At 42.7% G+C, this 20,511-nt stretch overlaps 2 protein-coding genes across 3 annotated transcripts in view; one reads left to right on the forward strand and one right to left on the reverse strand.

Moving 5' to 3' along the window:
• Window positions 1-216: 216 nt before the first annotated feature.
• On the reverse strand, window positions 217-17,668 carry abhd5a (abhydrolase domain containing 5, lysophosphatidic acid acyltransferase a; the record flags this gene model as incomplete). The annotated part of the gene is made up of 8 exons (XM_083662488.1): window positions 217-669; window positions 4,510-4,696; window positions 6,617-6,728; window positions 9,360-9,514; window positions 14,082-14,457; window positions 15,058-15,137; window positions 16,897-16,977; window positions 17,586-17,668. 8 exons carry the CDS (start codon window positions 17,666-17,668, stop codon window positions 580-582), a joined length of 1,164 nt encoding a protein of 387 aa, XP_083518614.1. The 3' UTR covers window positions 217-579.
• Window positions 17,669-17,817: 149 nt separating this feature from the next.
• ano10a (anoctamin 10a) overlaps window positions 17,818-20,511 on the forward strand; it is a 64,884-nt gene continuing 62,190 nt past the window's right edge. Inside the window, exons 1-2 of one of the 2 annotated variants that reach the window (XM_083640238.1) lie at window positions 17,818-17,886; window positions 18,321-18,390. In XM_083640238.1, coding sequence (XP_083496364.1) covers window positions 18,381-18,390 — 10 coding nt within the window. In that variant the 5' untranslated portion in view covers window positions 17,818-17,886; window positions 18,321-18,380. Of the gene's footprint in view, window positions 17,887-18,320; window positions 18,391-18,509; window positions 18,612-20,511 lie in introns of those variants that run through there. The other variant, XM_083640239.1, reaches the window with a different exon arrangement.

The raw sequence follows: 20,511 nt of genomic DNA on the forward strand, positions 1-20,511 counted from the left end.
GCTCACCTCAGTGTTAGACAGGATGTGGTAGCTGCTCACCTCAGTGTTAGACAGGATGTGGTAGCTGCTCACCTCAGTGTTAGACAGGATGTGGTAGCTGCTCACCTCAGTGTTAGACAGGATGTGGTAGCTGCTCACCTCAGTATTAGACAGGATGTGGTAGCTGCTCACCTCAGTGTTAGACAGGATGTGGTAGCTGCTCACCTAAGTGTTAGACAGGATGTGGTAGCTGCTCACCTCAGTATTAGACAGGATGTGGTAGCTGCTCACCTCAGTGTTAGACAGGATGTGGTAGCTGCTCACCTCAGTGTTAGACAGGATGTGGTAGGGGACTTGCTCGGTGATGTCAGGTCACGGCCCGTATTTACTAAGCGTCTAAGAATAGCGGTCAGATGACAACTAATATGAACTTCAGCATGACACAAACTATGAATCACATCACTGCTGCTTTTAGAAGGTTTTTTGTTCAGCAAACACAACTATTCCGCCTACTCTGAGAAACTGGGATATGCACAGTACTGTATGTTTTTACACTGATGCCTGTTGTACGGGCGACCCTTTCTGACCTTGGTCTCTGCTTCAGTCCACTTGATCACACACTCGTGAAAGTCTGTTGTTGAAGTCCTCTGGCTGGTCAGCGTACACATAGTGGCCCGCACCACGGATAGTCTGCAGGGAGGGTGAAACACAGAAAGGGAGGTGGGCGAGTTTAAAAGGATTACAAGGACACATGCTAAAGCAATAAGCCAGGAGACACCATGCTTTACTGTGCCATTTCTACTTTAAAGCAGTGTTGAGTGATTTATTGCTTTTATAAAATGGTGATAGAAAGAAAGCAAATGTTAGTTTTATTTTTAATTGAGAATGAAATATTATGATAATTAAATGTTTATCTTCCACGAGTCGATATGTTTATTGAACACTCACTGGGCCCTATCTTCCCAAAAGTGGTAATTTAGCGCTTGCGCTCGTTTAACGCCGTGCGCAATGCAAATTGGGGGCAGGCACAAGCGCATGCCTGTTATAATTGTACTGGGCATAGGCGTGCCACATGCCAAAGCAGGTGTTTCAGCCCTAAAATGTGGGGCTAGATGGCATTATCCTATCATCAGCAGCGTGCAATTACTTTGCGTTAAGAGCTTTGAAAAGGACCTCTTATCTGCTAAAACACTCGCTGCGCTTGATCCCGCACCATAATTTCTGCGCTGCGCAGCGCAGAAACGTCATTACACACAGACGTGCCACACCAGCCCCAGGACATCAAATTCTGCTGCTAAAATTGGGTAACCAGCGGATTATTCTGTGAGGCAATCAACTATAATTCACTGAAAAACTTTTATCACATGCAAGGAGGGGTTATGGTAAATTAATTGAGAAAACTGGTACCAATAGGCTATTCACCTTCACCTGCTATAACCCGGAGGGTCGTTGGCATCGCAGCCGATCTGGCACAAGCCTCGGCACGAGGTTTCTATTGTCCCACCCCAGTCAACAAAATAACCCGAATTGCATCAAAACTCAGATGTTTTTAGCAGGTATATGATGTGATGGTGTAGTTATGAGATAGGGATAATATATACAGTCAATAGGCCTATACACACCTATCCAAATTACGCATGGGGAGAAGTACAGCATGCCTCACGCAAATTGTATTACATGGACTGCGAGACGGGAATCTGATTGATGTAATGCCCAGGCATTGCCAGGCCACACCTGTGAATAATTCTGGTGGTTAACACATCGCCCAAATCCCATTTGCGCCGTGCATAAATGATTTGGCACGCCTCTAATCTGCGTTTGCGCCCGTTGTTGTGACGAGTTATGCTTCCCCGCACCTGGCAGACCACCATGCATCGCCACCTTTTGGGTCCGTTTCAACTTAAAAACAGGGAGGTCATGTCTACCTAAACAATTATATCATTTTTAAACAGTTATGTTTCTGTATAAAACATTACAATATGTTCCCGTGAGGTGGGGATGTGTTTTGCTGCTGCCTGGCGGGGGTGCAAAACTCGGCATAACACCTGGACAGCGGACTTTAATCTTCCCTGCTTTAAGGCGCAAACAGGTGCGCAAGCGCTAATAGGGAATATCGCCTGTACGAAGATAGGGCCCACTATCTCTACTGGAATCTAAGTGAATTAATAAGAAGCAATATCTGCTGAATATCAATATAGGACGAATCAGCGTGACGTCACTTGCCACCCAGAAATGCGGAACCCCGCGGCAGTTATTAGTATGAGTTGTGCGAAACAAACGTTAATATCTCAAAAACTATACATCACATCGCTTATATTTTGACATTCTGAGTGAGAGCAGAAGTAGCTCAAGAGTTTGATGTATAATATATGCATGCATTGCATGTCGTGTTAAAGTTGTGTGTACTGTCGCAGTTTTTAAAATGTAAACAGAGTCAGCCGGCTAGAGTCAGACACTCAAGCCTCAAGACTCAAGCTCACGCTCCATAGGGTTCCATTGCCGTTGCCACCCAGTGACACGGTTTACCAAAATGCTGCTCGGCTGATCCCTCGTATATTCCCTCAATTATCAGCACAAACTAACTACCGTAGTCTCTTAAAACAGACGGTTGGCTCTCGCAATTTCTAAATGCTTCCGCCTAAACGTCTGTAATTCGAGGACAGAAAACTTGGTCAAAACGGAAAGGGAAGCTCAGGGAAAATAATGAGCGATGATAGGGGGGATGTCCCGGCTAAAGGTAGTTGATTGGAGAAATACGAGCGGCATCAGTTCGAACTTCGTCCGGTCTGAAGTGTTTTCCCCCCCAAACTTCCTTTGTCCATGTTCTGTGGGTGTTAATTACAGACGGTTTAAGCTGCATTCACAGAATGTAGAAGAGACAGTCTGGCTTGAGAGACTACAAACTAACTAACAAGTTTGTTTGTTTATTTAGGATCCCCATTGCAGTAACAACTATTCTTCCTGGGGTCCAAAAGTCATTCAAACATCACATATTGCACAGTCAATCTCAACAAAACAAAAATCAATTTTCACATTCATATCACATTCATGTCACATCAACATTATATACAGTATATATATATATATATATATATATATATATATATATATATATATATATATATATATATATAAACAAGACATTATATTATACATGATACCCACATGATACTGAGTAAGTGAATATCATACATTCAATAAAAGGGATTTATTTCACCTCAACAGTAAATGAGTATCACATCATTTGAGCAACATCAAATACCAACATAATACCAAGAAAATATCATAACCTGATTTATTTGTGAAAAATTGCTGTTTTTAATTTCTTTTTAAAACTGGTCTTACTAGTAATCTGGGGTAGAGGGTAGGGCTGTGGCGATTCACTTATCTCCCGATTCGATACCATCACGATTCTTGGGTGCCGATTCGATTTATATTGCGATTCTTAAGTATTGCGATTCTACGATTATTGCGATTCGAAATTACGATTTATTGCGATTTTTGTTTATTTTTTTCTTTTATTTTTTCAGTTTGTTTGCTTTTTTACACTAGATTAGAACATGGGAAAAGTTGAATCATACACTAGAGACTGTATATTATATATCATGAGTAGGGCTGGGCGATATAGTTAAAAACAGGGGCGGACTGGGATCATAATTCAGGCCGGGCATTAGATACCAAGCAGGCCAGGCCGATATGGGCCAACGCGCGTGAAATTTGGGCCGTTTGAAGCCAGATTTGGGCCGTTTGAAGTCCAATTTTACAATGAGATGCACCCACTTTAACCCTGAAGTGTAATTATTACTTCAGACTAACTAATAAAGTAATAAAACCACTAGTAAACCAGTAGGCGGCGCCTGGCCTGCTGTTCAGTGAGTGGCCTGACTGCAAGCACCCAAAAATCAAAAAAAAAAAAAAAAATTTTTTTTTTTTTTTTTTTAATTTGCGATTATCGATTCTGGAATAAAAGATCGATCCAAAAAATCGTGACATTAAAAATCGCGATACTTAGGTGAATCGATTTTTTCCCCCACCCCTAGTAGAGGGTAGTGGTAGCTTGTTCCAGTTTGCCTTATGCATATTATAAGTATATTACATATACGCATAGTCTTCTTTAAAGCATTGGCTTTAGGTAACGGTAACATGAAGTGTCCCATAAAGGCATGTCTGGTGTCATAACAATGTCTCTTGTTATGAGTCAAGTCAATCTTCAATCAATCAAAGAGAGAGAGAAAAAGAGAGAGAGAGAGAATCTGCATGTGTGTGTGAAATGAATAGATCATTTGAAATGATTTTCTTTAGCAGGGCCAGAGCTGCCACTGATCACTACATATTTCCTCTCACTAACAGCTAAAGGCAGAGGGAGTTGCAGTTAAAAGGGTGCTGCTACAGAAAGCTGGAAAAAATCCAACATGAGAGAACTGGCAGGAGAAAGTGATAATGCAGCATTAAGCAAGGGGACAAGGGGGTCCTACAAGCTGTACTGAACGATCTCGCTCCTAAACCCCTGAACTTTCCCCGTCAACTTACTATGATCTCAACGTGAGAGTTCGGCCTCATCTCTTTGATGGTGTTGCCCGAGTTGCCGTCTATGCTGGAGCGAGAACCGTCGACGATGGTGATGGGGATCTCTGGTGGAAGCTGGCCAATCCTCTGCAGCATCGGTCTCTTGGCCCAGCCATAGGGAATGGTCATGCTCGTGAATGCCGTTTCCCCACTGTGACAGTCCAGAATTACACATGGGTCGTTTCAGTACAGCATATCCAAAGCTGATGACAAGAAATAATACTGGATATTGTAGAGTACCGCAGGGATTAGTCCATGGGCCAATGCTGAAATGTTCACATATCGGTACCACCCAAGGTGACCGCACGATTTTTGTATTCCTACATGTCTCTAGTTTATATTTTGGTATGATAACCCTGCCAATCTGGTAGCTTATTGATAGTTATCACCAGTGTTGGGAAAGTTACTGAAAATTGGTAATTAGTTACAGTTACTAGTTACTTCTCTCAAAAGGTAATTTAATTACTTTAAAGTTACCAGTTACTTCAAAGTAATTAGTTACTAGGGAAAGTAACTTTTGCGTTACTTTTAAAAGTCTGCTTCGATTGTTATTAATGCACACATTATGTTAGTGTTGCTGTGCCACAGTGTGGCATTGAACATTCGCTTATTGGGGAGGCTTATAGCCTATCAAGGTCATGAGCCTCTGGGGCTCTGGCTGCAGCTCTCTCCCCGGACTAGGTCTGAGGATCAGAAACTGGGTAATCCTCTGAAGTTGTCCGTTATTTTCATGTCCTAAAGTAACTAGTAACTAGCCCAGTTACTATTTTAGTAACTGTAACTGAGTTACTGAATTTGAAAAAGTAATTAGTTAGATTACTAGTTACTGAAAAAAGTAGTTAAGTTACAGTAACTAGTTACTTAGTAACTAGTTACTCCCAACACTGGTTATCACTCTGTAAACAAACCTACTCCCATATAAATGACAAAACCCTGATTTCTGTGTATTAGTCCAGATGATATGTGAAAATCAAACTTTTTCATAAAAGCATGAAACTTGGTACGCTTAGGGGCCCTAAACATTTTCAGAAATTAAGCCATTGCAAAAATGCCTGGTTTCGGCCATTTTAATTCCGCCATAAGCGAATTATGTAGTTTGCATCTCCTGAATCACACATGATAACACAGAAAAGGTGATGTCTATCCCCACGTTTTCATGGTCAAGATTACGATACCAAATAGAACATCATAAACTGTTAAAGTGACTACTCAATGGTGAATTCGATGACGTTGTGAGAAGGAAATGACAGATCTGATAAGCGATGCTATAACTTCAAAGCCATGACTCTTGCTAAGATGTTTTGATGAGTGATTTGACTTATATAGACCTTTTGTTAAAATAGCCCCCATGTCCCTCCCAAAAATCCTGGGATTTTTTTTTTGCCAGATGGCCAAATCCAAGATGGCCACTGGCGCCATGTTGAAAAATTGACTTTTGAACCAGAACACCTAGAATAATGTATGAAGCCACTTTTCGGTGTAAGTCAACCACAAGGAATCCGATTCTGACATCAGTCTGACGTTATGACATAATTTTGACCCAGAATTCAAAGATGGCTGCCATCCACACCCACAGCCCTTATTTCAGGCATCTAACCAAATTCTCCAAAACCCATTGACTTCCAGACGAGGGAACCAGGCGATGCTAACTTCCGGGTTTGAGGACTCATTCCTGCGGCACTCTATACTCTGAAATCATTACCAAGTGTGTGTGTGTGTGTGTGTGTGTGTGTGTGTGTGTGTGGGGGGGGGGGGGGGGACGTGGTGTACACCGATTTCAACAAAAGCAATGAATAAAAAGCTTTCATTGCAGGTATTCTAAAATGAACAGTAACAGAATGGCAGGCAGAGGGGGAGAGGCAGAAACAGAAACAGTGAGGCAAGGGCTGACTGACAGAAAGCGAGGCTGTGGTGCTGAGATACTAAGCAGCAACAATGAGGCAGGGACATATGGGCAGAGATCAAGACAGGAATACAAAGAGAGAGAGAGAGAGAGAGGGGGGGGGGGTGGGGAGAGAGAGAGGGGTGGGGAGAGAGAGAGAGAGCGAGAGAGACAGGGGAGCAGACAGACCTGGGTGTTTGCACATTGAGGTGGTAGATGTATTCTGAGACGGTGTCGTCACTGAACATGGTGGAGAACTTCCTCTTGAAGTCCGGTCTCAGGGTCTGGACCAGAGTGGGACCTGCCAGGATCACAGAGGAGACACTCGAGTATCAAACCGAAGCTTTCTTAGCTACTTCTACTTTATTCTATTTTACACGATTGTGAAAATGTGGAGGGTTTGAGGTAGGCTTGTCAAAAATATCGATACTTAGGTACTTACTCGATACTAAACATTTTAAACGGATACGATACTCATTTTCTACAGTATCGAGTTTATCGATACCAACAGCCTCCTCCACACAACCTTCTCTCTGCTGCGGTGAAGCACAGCCCCCGCCCCTCCCCCCTGCTCTGTCCTCACTCACAACCATGCTCACAATATGGCCGGCTTGTTAACGTTACGCTGCGGCTGCTGCTACTAGCTACAAGAAGGAGAAAGCCTTGTGCCAGGAGGATGGCGACTGTCGCAGCAGAGCCTCCGCGTCGCGACCGGTTTTGGTCGACAGGGCAAAGAGCAGAAGTGCTGTTTGGAAGTATTTTTCCTACGAAGCAGATGAACAAGGAAAGGCGAAGGATATCGATAAGCCGATATGTAAACACTGCTACAAACTTGTGGGGACCAAGCACAGTAGCACATCAAACTTGGCGAAACACCTTAAAGACCGACACCCCAATCTCTATAAGGAATTTCGAGAGGTAAGCTCCCGTTTCAACGTCATTGAACCATTTGAATTACATCACCAACATTAACGTAACATTAAGGCCTAAACATGGTCGTCCGTCAGCCTCGAATTGGAGCCGTCTCGCCGTCTGGCGGCGCCACTACACCCTCCCTCCTCCCACCCTCCCTCCTCCTGTGGAAGCTCCGTGTGAAAATGGCGGAGATTGTGTGCCAGGCAGTCTGAATGAAATTGAATGTAACGTTCCCAATTCTATGTATTCAATTCTAAAAAATGACCCTCAACATTTGGGAAGGTTAAGCCACACAACTAGTTCGTTATAATCTAACGTCATGCTTTGAAAGGCGACTTTACGACAATGAGCCAAGGCAACGGCCAGTCACAACTCTCGTGCAGCTGACGTCACGCACGTATCGTCGCCGTGAAGTCACATTTTCGAGCAGCCCCCGTCAGCCGACGGTGGCCCCTCCCCGTAGGACGGCGCTCCACCCGCCGTCATACGGGGAGGGTGGGGCGAGGCTCTGACGGACGACCATGTTTAGGCCTTTACTCCGGCATTAACGTTAGCCGTTAGCCACATTAGCCGCTAAGCTAGTCCAAAACGTAACGTTACGTTACATGGGCCTATCTGCGAACGTTAGCATGCATGCCGGAGTAATCGACTTTAACAAGACAGATAAGATAATTTAACAAGATATGAAATTATTTGCGTCTGATAAGTGTGATGTTTCTCTTACAGTTCCAGACTGAAGCAGAGGACAGTCGACAGGCTGCAAGTGCTGCTGCACCAGGAGGAGTACCCAGACACACTCAGCCTACCATAACAGCAGTGTTTGAACAACAAAGACAATATGATCCAAAATCGCGAGAAGCAAAGACATTAAACAGAGCTGTAGCGGAGTATTTGTGCATGGATCAGGTCCTCATTTACACAGTGGAGAAACCTGGGTTCAAACAACTTCTTCAACAGCTGAATCCCAGGTTTGGCCTTCCTTCACGGAATTATTTCATGGATACTGAAATCCCTGCACTATACATACAATAAAACAAACGATCATGGATCAGCTGTCAGGGAAACCTTACTTTTGTTTTTTTGCACTACCTCAGAGAACCAAAAGATATTGTCATTGATGGTATGGTACAGTAAGAAGTTTTTTTTTTGCACTACCTCAGAGAAGTTAAAAATATTGTCATGGATGGTACAGTAAGGGGGTTGTTTTTTTTCTTTGTTTTTTGCACTACCTCAGACAACTTAAAATGTTTAAAAGTTTGTCCCCCCACTACTTAAGACAATAAAAAAATAATTGTTTCCAGTTAAAATACTGTTCAATAAAAAAAAAAAAGAGACTTAATGTGCTGTCATTTTTTCCCCGTGGTATCGAAAATGGTATCGAGTATCGACATTTTCCTGGGTATCGATATCGAAGTTGAAATTCTAGTATCGTGACAAGCCTAGTTTGAGGACACTGGAGAGTGGATAAGCAGTGATTTTGTTTCTGGATCAAAATATTTGAGAGGGGCTTTAGAGAAAACTCTTGTGCAGTCACACGCTCACACGCTCACTGGCTTTACTTGGCAGGTCAGTCCAACAAGTCACACCTTTAATTCTGTATATAAAACAACAGCAACTGATACTGTTGTCCCTCAGCTCAAAATTACCAATCTACATTTTAACCAAAATCTCCAACGCCTTTGTCTTTTTCAATCAATTTCATACTGCAAAATTCATTAATTTAAATGTTATATTATTTTATATACCCTGCATTCTTGCTGTAATTCCTATAACATTCATACTTTTGATTCATACATTGTTTGTATACGTTTGATACTGTACCACCCTGTTTACTCGAATGTTAATTGTATCAAATGTTTTCCTCTGCTGTATTCAATCATTGTGCTGCTGTCACAACCCGATTTCCCCACAGAGATCATTAAAGTTTCATCTAATCTAATTGCTAAGGCCAGACCATGAGCCCTGCTGTTACCACTGTGGTACTGTTGTGTCTTTCAGCTCACTGCACTAGTCTTACCCAGCGGTCCGACCAGTCGCAGGCCTGCCAGAGGGTTGAAGGGGCTGAGCATGGCTCCCAGTGCCCTGATCCACACCGGGATGGGACGGTCCTCGTCTGCCATGTCGGGACGCTCAAGAAACCCCCAAGGCTCCACCAGGACTAAATGCTTCACTCTGTAGGAGAGGGGGAGATGGAGAAAATAAATATACAAGCCCATGTCCTTTGGGTTATATATAAGTTTATATATTAGTCAAAAGTATCTTTACGATATATAGAGCCACAAAAAATATCTTGATACAGATTCTAATAGTGGAACTAGTTCAGGTGAGTTTAACGTATTTTGGTTTAATTACTTTCATTTGCAGGGATACATCTGCCCTCTGAGCATTTGGTGCGTTATGCTGGATGCAAATCATAATTTATTGTCTCAATTAAAAAACTAACAGAACGAGATATGTCTGAGTGCGACCGCTTTTCAATAAATGGTTTAATTGCCTTTACAATGCTTCAAATTGGACACATCTCTTATAAAGAGCATTTAAAGGAGAATTTCGTTTTTTTTTAACCTGGAGCCATTTCCTGGCATTAATTATGATTTGGCCACTCACCTAGCGATGTCTGCAGCGTTTCTGGGCGTCCTAGCGTTGTTTTGAGATCAATATCGTCCAAGTCAGTCGTAAAATGGAGTTGATTTGGGGCCAAGTGGTAGCCTGTATTTCCTGCATCTAAATAGCTATTTTTCTTCCCGTTTTCGCCACATATCGCCGTAATCAGATCCGTCAACATCCAGCCGAGTGTTATTTCACCCCAGGCTGTTTCCTGGACTGCACAGGGATCAAATTACCTCAAACGTGATCTAGGTCACCAAGTCTCGTGAAGTCCCGCGATACTTTCCTGTCGACTGGCCAAATACAGGCAGGACGCTTTGCGGTCGTGGATTTAGCGTAACCTATGTGGGGTTTGGCGTAACCTATGTGGGATTCGAAATAACGAAGGTTATGCCAAACCCCACATAGGTTACGCCAAACCCCACATAGGTTACGCTAAAACCACGACCGCAAAGCGTCCTGCCTGTATTTGGCCAGTCGACAGGAAAGTATCGCGGGACTTCACGAGACTTGGTGACCTAGATCACGTTTGAGGTAATTTGATCCCTGTGCAGTCCAGGAAACAGCCTGGGGTGAAATAACACTCGGCTGGATGTTGACGGATCAGATTACGGCGATATTTGGCGAAAAAGGGAAGAAAAATAGCTATTTAGATGCAGGAAATACAGGCTCACACTTGGCCCCAAATCAACTCCACTTTACGACTGACTTGGACGCTATTGATATCAAAACAACGCTAGGACGCCCAGATACGCCGCGGGGATCGCCTGGTGAGTGGACAAATCATAATTAATGGCAGGAGATGGCTCCAGGTTCGAAAAAACCGAAATTCTCCTTTAAATCAAGCATACTTTTTTAGAATTCAAAATTGTTGCATTTTAAAGCCCCAATCAGTAAGATTTTTGACATTTTTTACTGTAATATAAGAGCTTTTTAGTCACAGGACATGGTAGATTGACTTGTAATAGGGAGACCCTCGACTTTATTTATCCCACACCGCCCTCCATTGGCCAGCCCTGGGACTAAGCAAGTTGTCTGCCACGTCCCGTGGCAATAAAAAATAAAAAATAAAAGGATGCGCGCATGCGCTGTACAGCGGAAGCGCTGTCTTCAGGAAAACAAGGAAGTAACTCGATTCGGTTTTGCTACGAAAATGATGTTTCACGGAACTATGGATTATTATTTCATCACGTGGTGAGTACCCGATGTCACAACATGTACATAGAGCTTTCTGGCGCTGTGTTTTGTTGACTTTGAACGGCGATATCATTATCGATACTATTGGACCCAGAGGGCGCAGTTTCCCCAATAGCAAAACTTGGAAAACTTACTGAATGGGGCTTTAACAGATTTTGTTCAAATGTATTACATTCTGTTGCAATCATCTGGCATTATGTTGCTTATCCACCCACATAATCCTTTTCAGGGTGGGCTGGAGCCTATCCCAGCATGCATTGGGTAGAAGGCACGGAAACACCCTGGACAGGTCGCCAGCCCATCACAAACCATCCATAAGAATTAAAATGCCAAACTCTATGCCAATGATACCAAATAATCCAACATTATGACATGACTCTGATGAAGACACACTGTCAAAACGTTAGTCAAGAATAAAAAAAACCTATCTACACTTGATCCGTGTGCTCCAGTCTCTTTTGGATGTTCATCTGAAGCCTCAGAATCCAACATTACACTCAGTACAAATAGGTTCTGGTGGCTCTAGTGGCTCTATAGAGCTCAACAGTGACCGTCCACCTTTTCTCAGCTCGCCTTCTCCATTCATTTTCTCCATAGACATTTTGAAAATTCCTAATATAAAGAGTTTTAAGCCTGGAACCAAGCCAACTAGCCCGCTACTGAATCATGAGTTACCATAAAACATTTCACTTGGAGCAAAAATAAAAAGTGGGAAAAAATCATTTATTTGTTGTTTTTGCTCCAAGTGAAATGTTTTATGGTCACTCACGATTCAGTAGGTGCTGGTTGGCTTAGTTCCAGGATTAAAACTCTTATATAAGGATTTGTCTAAACATCTATGGAGAAAATGAATGGGGAATTGTCTGATGGGACGGGAGCTGAGAAAAAGTAGGCGGTCACTGTTGAGCTCTATTTCCAGTCTATTTTGCTCTGCTGTAAGTAAACAGCAAGCTTTTTCTTCAGGCAACAACATGAAGAACGAGCAGCGTTCAGCTCAAAAAAGGATGTATGTCCCTGATCAAGAGCATCTCGTGTTATAACTTGAAGGCCATTTGGAACACTGAGATAACAATAAGAGGACAGGAAGAGAGGATGTTTTAGCGTTACTGATGGAGGAGAGCGATAAGGTATTGAGGACATTTTATCAGACATCCCTCGGGGAGAGCTGGGTGCCTGCTGGAAGCTGTGAGGTTAGGGACACAGATGATGCAGGAGAGATACAGTCCAATGGGATGAGAGGCTTGGAGGACACTGCTGTTATCAGAGGCTGGCAGCACCTACAGGCACACTGGGTACAACTATATCCTGTAAAGACACTGGAGGCACACTGGGTACAACTATATCCTGTAAAGACACTGGAGGCACACTGGGTACAACTATATCCTGTAAAGACACTGGAGGCACACTGGGTACAACTATATCCTGTAAAGACACTGGAGGCACACTGGGTACAACTATATCCTGTAAAGACACTGGAGGCACACTGGGTACAACTATATCCTGTAAAGACACTGGAGCTACACTGGGTACAACTATATCCTGTAAAGACACTGGAGGCACACTGGGTACAACTATATCCTGTAAAGATGCTGGAGGCACACTGGGTACAACTATATCCTGTAAAGACACTGGGTACAACTATATCCTGTAAAGACACTGGAGGCACACTGGGTACAACTATATCCTGTAAAGACACTGGAGGCACACTGGGTACAACTATATCCTGTAAAGACACTGGAGGCACACTGGGTACAACTATATCCTGTAAAGACACTGGGTACAACTATATCCTGTAAAGACACTGGAGGCACACTGGGTACAACTATATCCTGTAAAGACACTGGAGGCACACTGGGTACAACTATTTCCTGTAAAGACACTGGAGGCACACTGGGTACAACTATATCCTGTAAAGACACTGGAGGCACACTGGGTACAACTATATCCTGTAAAGACACTGGGTACAACTATATCCTGTAAAGACACTGGAGGCACACTGGGTACAACTATATCCTGTAAAGACACTGGAGGCACACTGGGTACAACTATATCCTGTAAATACACTGGAGGCACACTGGGTACAACTATATCCTGTAAAGACACTGGAGGCACACTGGGTACAACTACTGTATATCCTGTAAAGACGCTGGAGGCACACTGGGTACAACTATATCCTGTAAAGACACTGGAGGCACACTGGGTACAACTATATCCTGTAAAGACGCTGGAGGCACACTGGGTACAACTATATCCTGTAAAGACGCTGGAGGCACACTGGGTACAACTATATCCTGTAAAGACACTGGGATGTTTTGCTACAGTCACGTTAGCACTGAGAGGACATTATTCAAAACCCAAAGTCAGTTTTATACCCTTCCAGACAGGTTCGGTTTCTGTTTTAACAAGAGTGGCAGCACCGACACCACAAATGTTGGATTCTCTATCCTAGTCTGAGCAGATGCCCTCCTCTCTCACCACAAGAAGAGAGGCATCTTACCACGGAGTCATTATGCCAAAGAATTAGTTGCCATGCTGCCATGCCATAGAATTAGTTGCCATGCCATTTGTGAATAAAGCTTGCTTATTCAATTTCACCCACTGGTCTCTCATGATTGAAACAACAACAACAATCTTTGTTGGAAAGTATAATACCCTTATTTAGAATGATTTACTGTAACAGTAACAGCCAGTCATGTATGACCCTCATGTCTTTCTTTTACAGTGAATAAACTACTGCTACTGGCAATAATCAACCAATACTGTAATTGCTGGGTCTAACAATCAAAATTCAAAAAGCAAAAACATTCCTCTGATAAAATTGATCAGGGGGAATGTTTTTTTGTTTTATTTATATCAAATATGATACACTCACGCTACGAGCATCAGCTAAATACTATAAGCCCCACCCCCACTAAAGATCAGAAACTCCACCCACCTGCCTGGGTATCTAAGAGAGTACGACCCGGCCAGGTAACCTCCCAGGTTGTGACCCAGCAGTATCATGGCTTCCAGACCCACGTTGGCCCTCCACTGCTCTATGGACTCCACAAACTGCTCCTCTGCCTCCTGGGCGACAGAGGAGAACACAGGCCTGCTGCTCTGTCCAAAGCCCAGCAGGTCCAGGGCGTAGACGGGCCGCCGCCGGGACAGAGAGTCCAGGTTGAGGGCCCACAGGCCCACACCGCCCCCGAAGCCGTGCAGCAGAACCACTGGGGTTTTGTCTTTAGTGGCATCGCTGTTAAACATCAGGGTCCACAGCTGGTTGCCGTTGGAGATGGGGACATACTGTCTGGAGAAACTGCTTTCTACACCTGGCAAGAAAGGGAGAAGAGCAAAGAGGAAGGGCAGAGGTAAAAAATGATGAAAAGATGGATAGAGAACGACACATTTTGCATCATTCTAGGACAGAAGTACCTGGAATAAACTGCAGACTCTCGGTGCGGGAAACTTGAAGACTTAATTACTGACATTATCTTTTTTTTTTTTTTTTTTTTTACCTTTATTTAACCAGATAAACCAATTGAGATATGAAATCTCTTTTACAATTGTGACCTGGCCAAGAAGGCAGCAAAGTTACAAATCAAATGATGCATGTTGGTAACATAGAAATAAAACAATACAAAAACACAACAATAAACAAATTGCATGCGATCAGACAGGTAACTCTGAAACCAGAGGGCCGCATTATGACAAATACCCACCTTTGAAAGAATGTCAATAAAAATGTGATGATCAACTGTGTCGAAATCAAATGCTTTAGTTAGGTCAATAAACAAAATAATGATACAAAGCGGCTTGAAAATCGGCAAATCCTTCCTTTAAGTTCCTCTTCTTCTTTTTTATTATTATATCCCCAACACTGAGACTTCTTATGTGTGTAAAATAGATCAGTGGACAGGACTGATGCTTACATCGCAGCATCCTGTCCTCTGCTGTGGTCAGCTGCTTCTGAGAAGTGGGGCACCATGATGGCAGCCAGCTGGGGATCCACCTACACACAAGGAAAGACTTGAATGCACATCCATGACCCTCATCATCACATAATCCTCACCAACTAGCTACAGCATATAGAATGTAAATGTCTAAAGGATGCAATAAGTTGGATGGGAATAGAGAACTAAATAAGATGGGAAATGTGCAGTACAACTGAACGTATTGAACAACGTCACATGAGCTGACACTGGGAATAAAGTCCTTCAGCTGTGTATGCTATGTGTGGCCTTCTGTGCATGTTGTACAGGCTACTTACCACCCAAGAAAACAATGATTTCATGGTGATCTCTATTGATGCAGTGTGCTTTAAGGTAACAGTAAGAGACTTGATGGAAAAGAACACCAAAGGGCTTGTTGCAAAGCTGTGAGACTATGGCTGAATTCCAGACCCACGTTTTAAGTCAGTCTTTCAAAAAAAAAATTAGTGGCCCAATTACAAAACGATTTCTTATTTACAACAAAAGTTCTGTATAACTTTACTGCTATTTATGACTGTCAATGAATCACAAAAGTATTTTTTCCTCAAAAATAAATAATAATAATAAATAATAATAGTAGTAATAAATTATGGGAGATTGGAGTCAGCTGTATCACAGTCTTGTCAATAAATGAAAGAGGGGCGATGAGGTGCAGGTTTGTTACATTGTACGTAGTGTTTCTTTCAGATTGTTAGGTAATGTGTGATGGTTGCAGGCCGGCATGCACAAGCAATGCAATAAACCCTTTTATTATGTTAGTTTATCTCGATAGCCCTGGCTGATATATTGTGTCGCATTGCCACAATATCACAATATATCGATGTAATGTAACATGCTGTTGGATTTTGCGATTTGCTATGTAATGTCTACTATGTGTGTGTCCAAGGAAGACAAACTGGTGGAGAACTGATAACCCATAAACAAGATAAATAACAAAAAAAAAAAGTATGCTACAATAAACCATATGTGGTTTTAGTGTCTAGCTAATATTTAAGCAATATCACACGAGGGGGAGTGTGGTTGTTGGCTAATATCGGCACTGCTGTGATTCGGTCGTAGGCACGAGGCCGCAGGCCGAGTGCCGAAGATAATCACAGCAGTGCCGATATTAGACAACAACAGCACGACCTCGAGTGTGATATTGCTTTTATACAACAGTTCTATTAAACAAAGCTGATTAAAAAAATTACAAAAAGCTGAGAAAATATATGATTTCTCCATTTATTCCTCTGCCAACAAAAATAGTTCCCTCAGCTTTCTGCTTTGCCGAAAATGTAGCCTAATCAGCCTAATTAACTGCAGGCTGTCTACTTTACTACTGTCTACTCTACAGCTGTGAAGCGTTTTGTTGATTACAGCAGCTGTGAAGCGGAGTGATCTACACACAGTGAAGCGCCAGTGCATTATCATGAAATATTGGCACTGGTAGGATCCCTCTTGTCCAATCAAATTGCCCGGCCGGAACTAACTGTTGTATAATATTATTTAATATCCACTATAAGCTGTGATACAAAGATAGTTACTGCAAGGAGGGGCACTGCAGTTCTTCCTCTTATAGCTAGCAATGGGTTACATTTCTTGTGGTGTAATCAAACCCAACAAATGAACAGTTATAGGTCAGTCGGGTGAATGACAGGCATTTGGAAGGAAAGGGACCAACTGTGTCAAAGCTTGTGTTAAGTGATATTGTACATTAAAACAGCCGTACAAGCACAAGGCCAGGCCCAAGGGTAACATCAGCCATAGTCAGGGTTTCAGGAGGTGGAAGGTCAGAATTACCTGAATGTGGTGTCCAGGTACCCCAACGCACTGCTGTACAGACTATGAACACCAAGAAAGGTCGGTATTCGCTGAAGTGTTCTGAAGCCAAAACAAGACAAAAAGTGTATGGAGGAAGGACATTGGCTGGTTGCTGAGGGAATGGAATCAGAATGTTAGTCTACAGTCACTTAGAGTTGTCAATGGATGAATTTAATACATTTAAAAGAGGTTGGTAGAATAGGCATATTATAGATTGTTGTGTCTACATCAGTTTCCAGTCAAATATATGAAAATGCATGATAATGCTCTTTCATCACCCCTCACAGCATCTGATCAAAGATGACATATAGCTACAGGAATACTTTAGAAATAATGTTGCTGCAAACAGTTCAATTATCTTTGATGTGTCTCTAGTATCATTATACTACTAGCTAGTAGTCAACTTTGGTGTAATTTAAAACGCCTTTGGACTCCATGTTTAATTCGTGTTCCCGAATAGAGACTTGACGGTTTAATTAACTTTGTTGTGCTCATGTTGTGCTGCTGCAGATTAGAAAACGGCAAATGTAGTCGGTATTTCCACGCTATCTAACGCAATGCCAACAGGGTCCGTTACACACGGACCGAACAGACATAAATTATCAAGTACTATACAGCCTACAAAAAAGCAGTTAAACTAGTTTGAAATAATATGAAGTTCCACTCACCCTCTCTTGACTGACACCGCTTGTTCGGCCATTTCTTCCTCGCAGTCACGTGATATGGGAAACTTCCTCTGAGGCAGAGCCATGCTTCAAGAGGAAGGCGATTGATTTGTTGTTTCGGATAACCCCGGCGAGCGGTGCCTTCACTGCGGCGCTCTGTTCTGCTCACCGACGTGCATCACCGCGCTTCTATGTAACGAAAAACAAGCGCACCCACGACAGCGCGTGTGACAGATTGCGGAAGAAGCTTTCATATCAAAGAATAAACATTGCCAAACCTGCAACAGAGGAAAGAGGAGCTTTGGTGAGTAAATCACAGTTGCTGTTATTTCTCGACAAGCATTGCTGCATACTATTCAATATAACGCAGGGCTGTTTTGTGCGTGCTGAATAATTTACATTGTACAACAGTCTTGCGTTCTCACATAGACCAATTTCTATCCAACGTTACAACGTTACTTCACTTATGTGCCCAAATAATAACATGTCAGTATTGTTTAGTAAATTGTCATCCCTTTGTTAAAATCATATAGTGAGAAGTTGAAGGTCAGGCAATGATATTATGTCCACGGCAGCAGTGACTCCACAGTCACAGTAACGTTATTATTAACATGGTCGGTGTGACAGCTGAAGTTTGCTGCGCTGGTTGTTGGTGACGTGGAACATACAGTAGAGTAGGCTAATTTAAGTCCACACGTCCACCATTAATCTCGACAGACATCATTTTGTTGTTAACAGATCGCCAGGGCCAGCTCACACGCGGCCCAGGACGAGAAGAGTTTTTCCCTACCAGAGATAATGGACCTGGGTGAGTGCCGAGTCGACCTGCTGCTGAGAAATCTCGTCAAACAGGGATTGGCGTTTATGGTGTCTGGTGGTTTGTTGTGACACAGTCTGAGCCTTTGAACTGCAACTTTTCCCACTAGTGTTTATTTGACTCAAATCTAACACGTATTAGAAGAGAATAGCTGCCAGATGAAAGCTCCACCCTCCAGACATGGGACCAAGTCACTTCGGTCCAAGTCTCAAGTAAGTCCCAAGTCATTTGGTCCAAGTCTCAAGCAAGTCCCAAGTCATTTTGTTTTGGGCAAGTTAAGTCACAGGTTTTGTCAAGTCAAGTCAAGTCCCAAGTCAAGTCACTTTTTTCCCCCCACGCCCAAATACTGCAGTCTTACCTTGCTTTATAAAGAAAAAAGACATCTAATAGTGATATTATTGGCCAATTTACAGTATCTAACCCGTTCAAAAAGTATGACGAATTGAATTTGTGTTATACTCATTGATATTCAGTGAAATTATTTAACGTCTATTTAACTCAGTCTGTAAATCTCATGTAAATTCAACGTATGTTGAATGTTTTGGTGAAGGGGGTTCCTATATGAAGGAAACCCCCGGGAGGCACGGGGAGAACATGCAATTTGATTGGACTTGCAACTTTGTGATTGTCTTTAGTTATCTTCCTACTTCTTATCTCTGTATATTGATGTGACCGCTACGCTGCATACAGACACTTAAAGGGATAGTTCGGTTTGTTTGAAGTGGGGTCCTATCAGCTAGTGAGATACACTAACTTAATTAGGTACAGTGTTCAGGAGTGAGTGCGCATTGTGGAACGAGACCGCGCACTCAGCGCAGCAGCCAAACCAGCCTTTTCTCTGTAAGTACGGGGGGTCAACAACTAAAACGTAATTTAGCCACCTAAAACACCTAAAACAACCACCTAAACAAATCGATATTGATAGATTTAATAACTTATTCCACCCCTGTAGAGATCTATTTGATAACCCCTACCACCCTGTCCTGTAGTAGCCTAAACTACAGCCACAGCCTCCTCAAAACTCTTCAAACTCACATATTATTATATATTATAATCTATTGGTTTCTGTTATGTGACCAGCCAGCCTCCTCCGGTTGTAGGCTACTTTGTTCTGTTATTTCGTTTATTTGTTTAGGCTGAAGTCCCCGGTAGTTATGTTTTCGTATGATCATGTTTAACCCTTTGTTTAGCTGGCTTCGACGGCCCAAAGGGGTTGGCCCAGGCCTTTTCCTTAGTTTGGCCGGATCTTCAGCCTCCTTTCTTTATATCATTTGCTACTTTGGTAATTTTCTTCATTTTTGGTTAAACTAAACATTTGAGTAATTGCGCAACCTGCCTGGGGTCCTAAATATGTTCTGGTCTTCGGTTGAGCCATATTTCATGTGTTGAAGACCGTAACAGTTTCAATGCACCAAATGGTTTCATTTCTCATCAGTTAAATTGTCCCCTCCACAGATAGCGACAGGGTGTCTCACACCCCAGTTGACAGTTTCACACCCCAGTTAACAGGCAGAGTTAAGAAAAGCACCATGGCAAACACATTTAGGGAAGTAGTTGACAGCCTACCAGACAGTAATAATCAACTTGCGGCCCGGGGACCAGGCAGGGTACAGGGTGGCCCGCGGCCATACCATATGAAGTGTCGCATTGGTTTTATTGTGAATGAGAATCTGATTCACAATGATAACTAATGTGAAATAAAGTTTGGCTGAGCGCCAGTTAACTTGTCAAACACTGCTGTCCAACAGCCATAATTGGTTTCATTTCATTGGTTTTCATTATCATTATTCATTATTATTTTTGTTATTATTATCTTTATTATTGTTGTTGTTATTCAGTATTCATTCTATTTGCTATTCATTCTAATTGCTGTATTGATTCAAGATGAAATTTGCCTGATTGCTGACAGACCCAAAAACTCTTTGCCCTAGTCAACCCAAAAAGGCCTCAGTCAACTGAAATGCATGCCGACAGGAGTATTTTGAAAGTTGTCGTTTAACACCTCCAGATAGAAAGAGTAACACCATTCTGTCTTGATGGTGGTTCAGTGGTAGAATTCTCGCCCGCCACGCGGGGAGGCCCGGGTTCGGGTCATGGCCAATGCACCATGCT

The sequence above is a fragment of the Poromitra crassiceps genome (assembly GCF_964638095.1).
Source record: "Poromitra crassiceps genome assembly, chromosome: 1".
Classification (NCBI taxonomy): Eukaryota; Metazoa; Chordata; class Actinopteri; order Beryciformes; family Melamphaidae; genus Poromitra; species Poromitra crassiceps.